The 11,162-nt window shown below is 40.7% G+C and overlaps 1 protein-coding gene across 1 annotated transcript in view; it reads left to right on the forward strand.

The window, feature by feature from the left end:
* Nucleotides 1–10,531, forward strand: part of GUCA1C (guanylate cyclase activator 1C) — a 29,027-nt gene extending 18,496 nt beyond the window's left edge. The window contains exons 3-4 of the mRNA XM_001501669.3: nucleotides 3,101–3,188; nucleotides 10,267–10,531. Of these exons, the coding sequence (XP_001501719.2) occupies nucleotides 3,101–3,188; nucleotides 10,267–10,451 (273 nt within the window). The 3' untranslated portion in view covers nucleotides 10,452–10,531. The remainder of the gene's footprint in view (nucleotides 1–3,100; nucleotides 3,189–10,266) is intronic.
* Nucleotides 10,532–11,162: the final 631 nt, after the last annotated feature.

Raw genomic sequence — 11,162 nt, forward strand, 5'->3', positions numbered from 1 at the left:
ATATTAGGGGGGCCTCCAAAGCAGAATTCAGAGCAGGGGTTCTTATCTTGAGATTTATGGTTCTATCACCTTCAGGAACCCTTGAAGACCTTGAGACTGAGGACAAAATTTTGCCTATATGTTATCCATTTTGGGGAGCGAAAAGATTCACCAGCATGTCAAAAGGCTCAGCAAGAACAAAAGGATAAGAGTGATTTTGTCTAAACCTTACAGGACTGTTTACATAGATTTTCATTAGGTAAAATATACAGCTGAAGTTAGTGAGTCAAGGAGAGAAAATTAGCAAGGAGCTTATTGAGTTTTTCCTTAAAGTGTTTAGAAAGAGAACAAAAAGAAAGAAGGGAAACTGAAATAATAAAAGCACAGAGCAGAAATTCATTTAATAATTGGATACTATTTGTCTCTAGTTAAATTAATAAAGATTAAAAGCAATAAGACATAATTCTGGCCAGGGCACCATTTCTCACCGAGGAGTGGGTGTCAGCAGGTATTACATTCCTGAAAATTTGGTGATCTGCAGTGGTAAATGTTTATTTTCAGTTGAGAGTCAACAGTACTTTTGCTTAGAAAAAGCAATCATTAATGTCAAAGATAAAAGTTTTACAATTTACATCACAGAATCGCTTAAGATAGTAAAAACAAAAAACAACTGTAAAAAGGGAAATGTTTAAGTAAGTGAATGCCATGGAATATGTACTTATTAAACTATAAGTGCTCTATGAACATGTCTATATAATGGCAAGTCAAAAAACAGCAGGGTAAAGGATAATACATACTGTAAAATATAAGTTCTCTCAACACATGATAAGAGGAAGTTCTAGTGGAATTCAGCCCAGGTGTCGAGAGATATGAAGGAAGCACTAGAATGAAGATAGGCAGAATTTACAAAGGAAGTAGTTACATTTTAATCTCACTTCAAGGGTATAAATGGTCAAGAGGAGGGTTTTTGAGAAGCATTATTGGAGAGGATTTCATAGGTAAGAACCCTTGAGTCAATAGCGTGGGGATTTGAGGAGACCACTGAGCTGTGAAGGCATCCTGCAGTTTAGGAAACCCACGTTCCAGTGTTCGAGTCACACCTGAGAAACTGGAAGAAGCAGACAATGGCAGCAGAGTAGGGAGATGAAGCTTAGGAAGTCTGCATTCCTAGAATTTCCTGGAGCAAAGGATGTGAGGGTGTTTTCCATGGATCAGACACAGACCACTGTGAGAAGAAGCTGGCAGAGTTATCTTGGATCTTGTCCAGCTGAGCCACCTGGAAAGGTGAGGGAATCTCAGAAGAAGAAAACTGGAGGTTGGTAGAACTGGAAATGGTTCTCAACCAGTAGTGATATGCACTCCTCCTGCCCCAGGGGACATTCTGGTTGTCCCCTGGGGAGTTAGGGAGAGTGTGGTGTTACTGCTCTCCATTGTTTAGATACCAGGGATGCTGCTAAACATTCTACAGTGCACAAGACAAACCTGGACAAGAAAGAACTGTCTAGTCCAAAATGTCAATTGTGCAAATATTGAGAAACCCAGACCTGGAGCCTGTAAAAGGATCCTCAAGGGATCAGCTGGAATCAAAATACGTGATTCCTGCCTGGGGAATAGCAGGAGAGAGTCTCAGTAATGAAGTGGGGGTGGGGCGCCTCAGAGGAAGCGTGGACTTCACCCATCTGCCATCCAGAGAGCCCTGAAACCAGATAACCCAGGCCTGCCTAGTGCGAGCTCTCCAGCTCCCCTTTCTCTCCCTTCTCCCCCTGTTGCTTCTCACAGAAAGCGCAGAGAAGGGCTTAGCGAAATGTGGGAAGAAAGAGCAGATATGCTAATGAGGAAGGAAAAAAGGAAACAGAACACGCCTCCTTGCCCACCTCTCACCATGCTTCTCCTGTAGTAAGAGGGAAAATACAGACACTCTGAGGACTCCCTCCAAAAATGTTATCCCTCAGGCCTCCATCAGTCCTTCATGCTCACTTACATTCCCAGGAGATGGGTGATGGACAAATCCGAGAAATTTTCATGATCTTTTATTACGACTTATACACGTGGTCTAGTATCACTGCAAGATGTGGAAATACCGGATGCTTTGCCAAACTTTCTAGGCTTTGGGGGCCTCTGCCAAAACACTGAGAAACCCTAAAAACCTTCATGGAATAGGATACTACATGTATGTAACCATTACTCTCAGTATTACCCTATATTAACTGTGAGATCTCGGCTTGCTGAGGCCAAGAGTGGTGCTTTATGACTGTTTGTTATGAATAATCCTGGATTCAGGATTAGCAACGCTTGAGAAGCCACTAAAGGGTCAGATTTAAGACCGTGCCCCCTGATTGAAGTACGTTGCCAGCAGGTTTTCTGAAGTCCCTTCATGTTCAATCGAGATAGTTATGTTCCAAACCCCAGATGACTCGTTCCCCCCTCTCTCTCTCTTTCTCTGTTTCATTTTATTATGAATTTCTATGTCAAATATGGGTCATTAAATTTAATCACCTGGTGGGGGGAAGGGAGAGAGTTGTTAAATCTTCCCTCTAGGAAAACTGGAAATATCATTTCCCTTGGGTCCGCTGAGAGCTTTTATGATGAAAATGTGCTGGCAGGATGTGAGAGAAATACAGGATTCTTCCAAGGCGTGCATAGCTGGCTTCCCAGTCGATCATTCTACAAAAAGGCATGAAGGACCAGGGCCTCCAGTGGCAGAAGCAGAAGGAAACTTAGATGCTCACAGAGCATTCTTTCATGTTCAACCGCAAGACGGAAGGTAATCGGTCCGAAACTGAGAACATTGTCTATTTTCTGAATCCAGAATTCTTATGACAGTGACTACCACAATTTCTCTGCCATGAGCTTTTTGCATCTTTTGTGACTTAATATGTTGAATGGATCTCTCCGTGCTGCATAAAATAAAACTTCAGACTGTATTTGGTTAATTTAATTTCCAAATCTCATTACCCAAACTGACATACAATCGTCTAATTTATTTTTAATAACTAAAACAGATTGGATAGTAAAACTGACATGAACATGTCCCAAAACTCTGTCACATTGGGGTAGAAATGTCACAAACTGTACTTGCTTCCAGCAAAGTTGAACTCTCTGATTTGCTTTCTCTCTGCAGGCTGTCCAAGCCCTCAACGGCCAGCAAACTCTGAGTCCTGAAGAATTCACCAACTTGGTGTTTCACAAGATCGATGTGAACAATGATGGTGAGGCAGCTGCTCTCCTCTGCCTCATTTTTCTCACAAAGTAGGAGATGGAGGTTGGCGGGGATGGAGGGCCATTTAGACAAAACCATGAACCTTTCAAGAGAACCCGAGCTGTGACATGATTTGGGCTTCATAATTTGACTGGTCCAATGTTCCCCATTCAGTAAAACTCTATTGAGTAAATATTTATTGACCGTATTTATATTCAACACATGGCGCTTGACACTTTGGGATCTATGAAGAAGATTGAAGGGAGATAAAAGAAAACTGGGAGAATATGAGATGAAGGCCATCCTGCTGTCTGTGGGATATGTTCTAGTAATTAATTCCTTTGCACTGGAAATTTCTCATCAATTTAGGAATAAACTTAAGTTTTCCCCACTGTAGAAGTCATTCCTTCAGTTACACTATCTTCTACTCTCAGATTTTTTTCCTTCCCTTTGCCTATACATTTCTGGAAAGAGTTGTCCATACTTCCCTCTATTTCTGCTCTTTCTACCTTTACTACATTTGTACTCTTTCTGCTCATTTCTCCATCTGCTCTTTCTACCCTAAAATCTGAGTTCCTCTTTAGCTCAGAGAAGGTGCACTTCTTCAGAGGCAGGAGTAAAAAGCAGAGTAACAGACATTCCAAGAGAAGGGACAAGTGCTTACACCAAATGGCTTTGATGTCAGTAAACTGGTAGGTGAACATATTGACTTGAGACTGAAGCAGCATATCCAGGAATGGTCCTTGAAAAACGGAAAGCTTGGCATTGTGGAAAATAAGATGTTAGTAAGAAATATTTTAAAAGAAAAAAAAAAAAAGACCGATACTAGGTATTGGGATTCCAGCATGGTTGTAATTAATCCAAAGTAACTTCCTCCAGTCAACCTGCCCACCTTGGGTCACTTCTTCTAGTGGACACTAGAGGGCAGTAGAGCCACATGTTGAGTGTGGCAATTTGCGCCAGTCAAACGTGGCTGCTTAGACAGCAGGATGTCATGGTGAGGAGGCTGGGAGGGAGTTCAAATGAAATCACCATTATGAACAAGCCAAACAACTGGACAAGAGTATAATTCTCAGAAAAGAAATTTGGAAAATATACCAATAGCATAAATCTTCCTCTTAAGGACCCCGTCCTGGATCTGCTTCATCTCAATCTCAAGTCAGTATGCTCACTTACTAGTTTACTGAGACGAAAGTCGTGTAATCATTCATATTTGGGTCCATATGGATTGAGAATAAAATAAATCAGTTCATGTGAAAGCTTGCAAGGAACAGATTCAGACTAGCCAGAGTTGATATAGAAGCTAAGTGAAGCTAGAAGAGGACCAGAGAAATGGATAGTGGCAGATCTTGTGAGGCCAATTATTTGGAACAAGCAACCAAAAATGGTGATCCTCAAATAGGAGAAATGCTGTAGGTTTTGTTCTGTTTTGTTTTAATTTTTAATCTTAAATGTGCTGCAGGATGACAAGGATTGGAGTAGAGAGGATAAACCCTTTCAGCCTGGGCTGAAATCATTGATCAAAGGAGGAATGTTCTGGAAGTAGATGAGACGTCACGAATGTTTAAGACTTAGTATATACAGTGATTTGCAAAAGGGCAGGTCAAGAATGTTTGAAAATGTCTATGGATCCTGCTTTTAGTGCTGGGAGTGGGGGGATAGAAAAAATGACCCGCTTGGAGAGGTCTGAGGATCTTGGCATCCTTAAGAAGAGGCTCGGTTTCCATTAGTTTGATGGAATGGATAATGTGTTCCAGAAAACAAGGTAATGATGCAGGGCTCTTTGTTTACTATCTAAGCAGGTTCCTCAAGAAGAAAGTATAAGTAACCAATGAAATGGAGAATGTGGTTGGAAGGGGCCTAGAAATAGAAAGAGCTGGGACGAAAAAGGATGTGATTCTGGAAGAGTGCAGGTGTCCTCAGGCAGTCCTGAGGTTGCCTACGGTTAGGGAAAGGGGCTCTTTGACCTGGAAGAATACATCAGAAGAGATGGACGCCTTACGGTTTCTAGCATAGCTTAGAGAACCAACTACACAATTCATTTCCTCTGATACAAAAACTTGTATTTCAAGAAAAAAATACATCTTTGGCTTTTACCAAATGAAGATATCAAATAAGATAGTTGCACTTTAGAACAGCAATGACCCACTGTTTCTTCGCAAATGCATACAGAGAGGTAAAACTGATAGGATTTGCTTTTATGTGGAAATTATTGGAGGCTATTATATTGTCGCATCAAGAGACAGCTGAGTCATTCCATGTATCAAGAAAAAGATGCTAAAATGATACCGTTAGACAGAGACAGCCCAGTGCACCAGAGGACAAGGAAGAAACGGAAATGAAGACGTAGAAGGTTGATATTTGCAGAAGTGTAAAAGGATCTTGCCAATATTTGACAGAGGAGAATAAAGTGCTTCACTCACGTAAAGGGGAAGTTAGCTCCAAAGGGGAGGATGTCTATTCACATTTGTACAAACCTAAGTATATATACCTCAAATTTGATTTTTAAATTGCTTATTATCATTGTTATCAAAACATCAGTGTTGGTAGAATAGAGATGTTCCATTAAGTATACCAGAATAATGTTGGCTATGTGCCAACATATACTGCTTTTGATTTCTCAAAATAAAAGCAAGCACACCCTAGGTACCTGATGATCCAATGAATATTGAAACCAAAGGTAAAGAAGATCACAGCACAAGATGCAACCAAAAAAACTTCAGGAATATACATGAAAATCCCATTTGACTGCAAATTATTTGCAAAAGAATGACTAACTTCAAATCTGTTGGGACAGAAAAATATACAACAGCTATGAAGTACTTAGCCAATCAAAGTTAGATTAACCAAAAGAGACGTATGAGATTAATGCTGGGAAAATAAAAAGATGCAGAGCTATAAGCTCCACGAGGGCAAGAACTATTTCTGTTTATGTCCTTTGGTATTTCCAGTGCTCCCACACTTCCTGGCACATGCTCTATAAATAGTTGTAAAATGACGAGAAAATTGATAAGAGGATGTCATATGAAAAGCAACGGAAGAAATGAAGACACAAGCAAAATACACAATGCTATCTGTAGGAAGAAAGGCATCTGGAAGACTATTTTGGAAATGAACATATATATGCATAAGCATTGCAAACTTCATAAACTAGAAATACAGATTGATTAGCAAGAGTTCATTACCAATGGAAAGCGGAACTGGGGAGCCAGAGAGAGGTTAAAGGGGGTTCTTTTTTTTCATTACCCCTTTCTCTACTGTTCGAATTTTTACCATGAGCATGTAATATTGTTATATACAAGTTAGTTTTATTTTTATATTATGAACAAAAGCATCCAGGAAGGAGAGCTTGAAGAGAATCACAAAGACAGAAAATTGAAGCTAAACATTCATTATTATTGAAGAACGCAAACAGAGAGGACAGCCAGACCAGTCAGGATAAACGACTAAGCATGTAAGCCTGCAGCCGCTACTAGGGGAAGCATAGCAATCCACGTTCCAGCGTGCGTCGCTAAGGAGTCATTCCCAATTTGATTTAGGAAGATTTATAGTGCTGTTCACAGCCTCGAGTGCAGAAAGTATCCAGGCGAGTTTGACATAACGCCGAATAGCGCGGAGACAGGGAGCACTAAGTGGCTCATAATAATAACCCATGAAAGTGAAAAGAGACAGAAGGAGGCCAAAGAGGAAATGAAAGAGACTGAGTAAAAGAAAACAGCGACAGAACATAAAGGAAGACGTTTTATTGAGTGACTAACCAGAAAGACCAGTGCTTTAAACTGGAACGTTGCGGGAAGCCACGAGGGTCACAGTGAATCAAACTGGGAAAACTGGGACCCATCAGGAGATCGGAGGGAATGGAGTTTCCTCGGATAAGAGAAGAAACTGCTGCGCTTAAGCTCTGCTATAAAATGCTGCGAAATGCCTCTGCTGCCACCTTGCTAACGAGCACAGAACTGGTGTCGTGAACACCGTCACTAGCATCCGCCTGTGAAAACGTGTTGATTCTTGTCTCCTGAGTCTGCCCCTTCCCATCTCTGGTAATTTCTCAGCCCCAGCACAATTCTTCACAAAGTCCTAATTAAGAATAATTTTTTAAAAAGTTCTTTACACAGTTTTACTTCTTTTAAAGCCAGGCTGACTTCTTTAGAGCAAAAATGCTAACGTGGGTATACACGGTAAAAGTTGGCCTTTTTGGGGGGGACGGGGTTGGGGAGTGACTTTTTGTTTTATTATAAAAGCTATGTAAAACGTTAATGGGAAGAAATACATGATCCAGGAATAGCAACAAGATAACCAGATTGCAAAAAGAGGACTAAAGAAAGTATTCATGGGTAGCTGCCTGTCACCAACGAAACTGCTGAAATTGGTAATGAGATGGAAGAGCACCCGAACACTGAGCTTCAGGGTCCCCAGGAGCAGAGAATGTGTCCCCCAGCACAGCAAACAGCCCTAAATGACGTAGATATAAGTTATATGCGTATGTATATTTCAACATACGAACATAAAATTGTGCAATTCCTGAATTACAGGCTACAAAAACTGAAGTGTGTCTTTAAATATAAAACAAAATAATAAGAACTCAAAAGTCTCTTTAGGTCCTTCTGAGTCTCGTGATCTCCAGCTCAATCGTCTCTTACCGACTTTATCTTTTTGCTGGTAGATTTTTTTCTTTTTTGAGGAAGATTAACCCTGAGCTAACATCCACCGACAATCCTCCTTTTTGCTGAGGGAGATTGGCCCCCAGCTAACATCTTCCTCTATTTTATATGTGGGATGTCTGCCACAGCGTGGCTTGATGAGCGGTGCGTAGGTTCAAGCCGGAGATCCCAGCTGAGCATCCAGGGCAGCCGAAGTGGAGCGTGCGAACTTAACCGCTGCACTACAGGGCAGGCTCCTAGATATTTTTGTGGGAATCTCCTGGACGGGCATAGGCAACCAGTCTAGGGAGACCCAGAAAACATCCTTTTAATTTGGGGGTACATAAATCCACAGGCAAATTAAAGAGGACTAGGAAGCAATGTTTAACAACAGCAGATAAAGGAAAGCAATTCGTCAGCATCGGTTTTCTGAGCCCTGCCCACATCATGACACTGGAGTGGGCTGTGCCAGTGGTAGCCTGCAGTAAAGGAAACAATTGTAGTTAGGGCTCGATAAATGTTTGATGAATAAACGGATGAATGCCAAGTGCTAGAGGGAAAAGAGGAAAGAAAATTTAAAAGTAAGAACTTCAGATAGAAATAGTAAATGTTATAAGTTGCTGTAGGTAGAAATTGGCTGAATTTGAAAAAGAGAATTTTTTTATGACAAGCGGTTAGGTAACATGAAAAAAATGACACGCAGAGTTCACAGGTGTTTTAAAGAAAGTGAAAAAACACCAGTGAAGAATTCCATCTTTTAAAAAGTTGCTAAGAGAGTGATCTTAAAAATTCTTATCACAAGAAAAAAATTGTAACTATGTGAGATGTTGGATGTTGACTGAACTTAATGTGGTGATCATTTCACCGTATATACACGTATCAGATCACTACATTGCACACCTTAAACTAATACAGTGTTATATGTCAATTATATCTCAAGAAAAAAATTTCCGAAAAAAAAGGAATTCCATCTTTTCTCTCATTTCCACATCAGTAACCTGCCTTGCTTTTCCAGCACCACGGAGACTTTCCCCCAGCGCCTTGAGAAACAGCTCCTTTCACTGTCAGCAGTGACAACAAGGTGTTGTAACTGAGCAGTCAAAACAGACTTCAGTTTCCCACCTCCCCTCCCCCGACTCCCCTCGCTCCTCTCAGCTTGGGTCATGCTGAGCCCCTAGAAATCTGAAAGGGCTTTTGGGCCGGGGATTTAGCAGCTGTGGTTCCTTTTCGCAAAGGATGGTTATTCTTTTGTTATTTACAGTACCCCCCACCCTCCCACACGCTTACCACTCCTTTTTATTTTCCGTTTTCTCTACTTCGCTTCGGTTCATTCCAGGTTGCTCTCTCCCTAGGATACACAGGGGACTCTATTCCTACTCGCTGTTAGTTGGAGTTTTCCACAGGCTTCTTCGGCATAAAGAAAACAGGAACGAAGATTAGATTTCCCTCTAAAAAACGTATTTTACTGTTTTGCCATTGAAACTAAAAGGACGATATCTTGTGAAAATGTGATTTGGGCTTATTTATATTTGAATCACTTTTGTAGTGTTTTAGGGATTTGTCTTTATCCACTAAAAAGTACAAGTACAGTACAACACGTGATTTCCATTCCTGCTGACTTTCTGCCTCAGGTGCACATTCTCTAGCTACCGAATGTGCTTGATTTGTGTTTGGCTAAACCCTACTGGGTACAATCTCTTTGAAATCAGGAACTGCATCTGTACTCCTCAACTCGAATACACCCATAATCACAATCCAAATGATTTAAATCAACAGAGAATTCCACCCCATCCCTCCCACCCAAAAAAGTTGAAATTGTCTTGTGGGATGAAGGTAGTAAAAAACATGGCAGCCAGTACGCATGGGTATGAGGTGATAGTTTTATAGCTCCGGACTGGTCATCGGAGGCCTCAGGCTTAAGTCAAGGTGATAAAATTAGGAATCAAAAATCAGAAAAGGAAAGGAGAACTAAGACCAATAACCATATGTGGAATGAATAAATGTTTCCCCTTCCTCACAGCTTTGGACAGTCCATAGAATTATTTCCTCAGAGAGAAGAGTATTGAAAACAGTCTTGCAAACAGACATTTCCTCCTGATCTTAGAAATCTGCAATCTTCGTGCTCTTATGACTTGGTCATATCTTCAAGATTAAAAGGTCAAGTAATCAATACTGTGTCGAGATATAAATGTATGTGTGAACACGGGGGCATTACCTGAAGTTCTCAACTCAAAATAAAAATAAATTGTACTCATCATCTTTATTTTCACTGGCCATCCTGCCATTGCATGCTTTCCTAAACAAGGATAGTCAAAGAATTGAGAGTCTGGTTGAAGTGAAAGAATATCAAAAGAAGATTATCAATAAAAATACCAGTGAATATATTGTATAAGCCAGCGAGTGGTATGGACTAAGCTTCTTGTTAATTGGTCATTTATTATTTTCTAGGAGAATTGTCTTTAAAAGAATTTATCAGTGGCACAGAGAATGATCAGGACCTTCTGGAGATTGTTTCCAAGAGCTTCGACTTTTCCAGTGTCCTGAAAGTCATCTGTAACGGGAAGCAGCCAGACACAGGGGAGAGGCTTCCTTCAAAGTGTCGGAGACGGCGGGTCCAGGGAAGGCGAACATGAGGTGGCTGTGAGAACGCCCTTCCCAGCTTTTGGTGGATGCAAAACTTTCAGCTGAGAAGAAATAAAATGTTCCCCATGTACATGCTATTGATTTCAGAGTTTTATTGTAATTGGTATTACTTTATGAATATATCACTTATGTTCCACAGATCCCTCCATAAAGATCGCAGAGGGAAGCATCGTTGCCCTTCTGTTTATGCATTAGTACTCTTTCTACAGATTAGAACATAATGATTAAACTGAAGGATTGTCTATCAGTTCAAAATAGGGCTCACATGTATGTTTCCTTGCACACCTAAATTAACCTGCATCCTGAAATAGACCTGGATTATCTGGGCGGTGTCTGCTCAGGTTAACATTCTTCTTAGATTAAACGTGTATTCTGCAAATGTGTTTGCTGCCTCTGGGCTCTTGTTGAAACTGTATATGATCAATGACTGAGTTCTGTTCTGCTGAGAAACTTTTTTTCTGCCCTCCTGTCTCATTCCTTCCTCTGAATGCTGTCTCAAATTAGTAATAATGTTCTGTTCCAAAGGAACAGTCTTAAGCTATGTAGTAAAAAGAGAAACTTTCAGGCTGGGCAAGGAGAATGTTTCCATCTGATTTGTTATAAATCTGGGTCCAGTTGTGCATGAAAATGCGACGCATCATGTGTAATTATTATGCCAGTTGGAGGTTTGATCAAAACAGCAGACAGCCAGGCTATGCAAC

Source organism: Equus caballus, chromosome 19, assembly GCF_041296265.1.
Source record: "Equus caballus isolate H_3958 breed thoroughbred chromosome 19, TB-T2T, whole genome shotgun sequence".
NCBI lineage: Eukaryota > Metazoa > Chordata > Mammalia > Perissodactyla > Equidae > Equus > Equus caballus.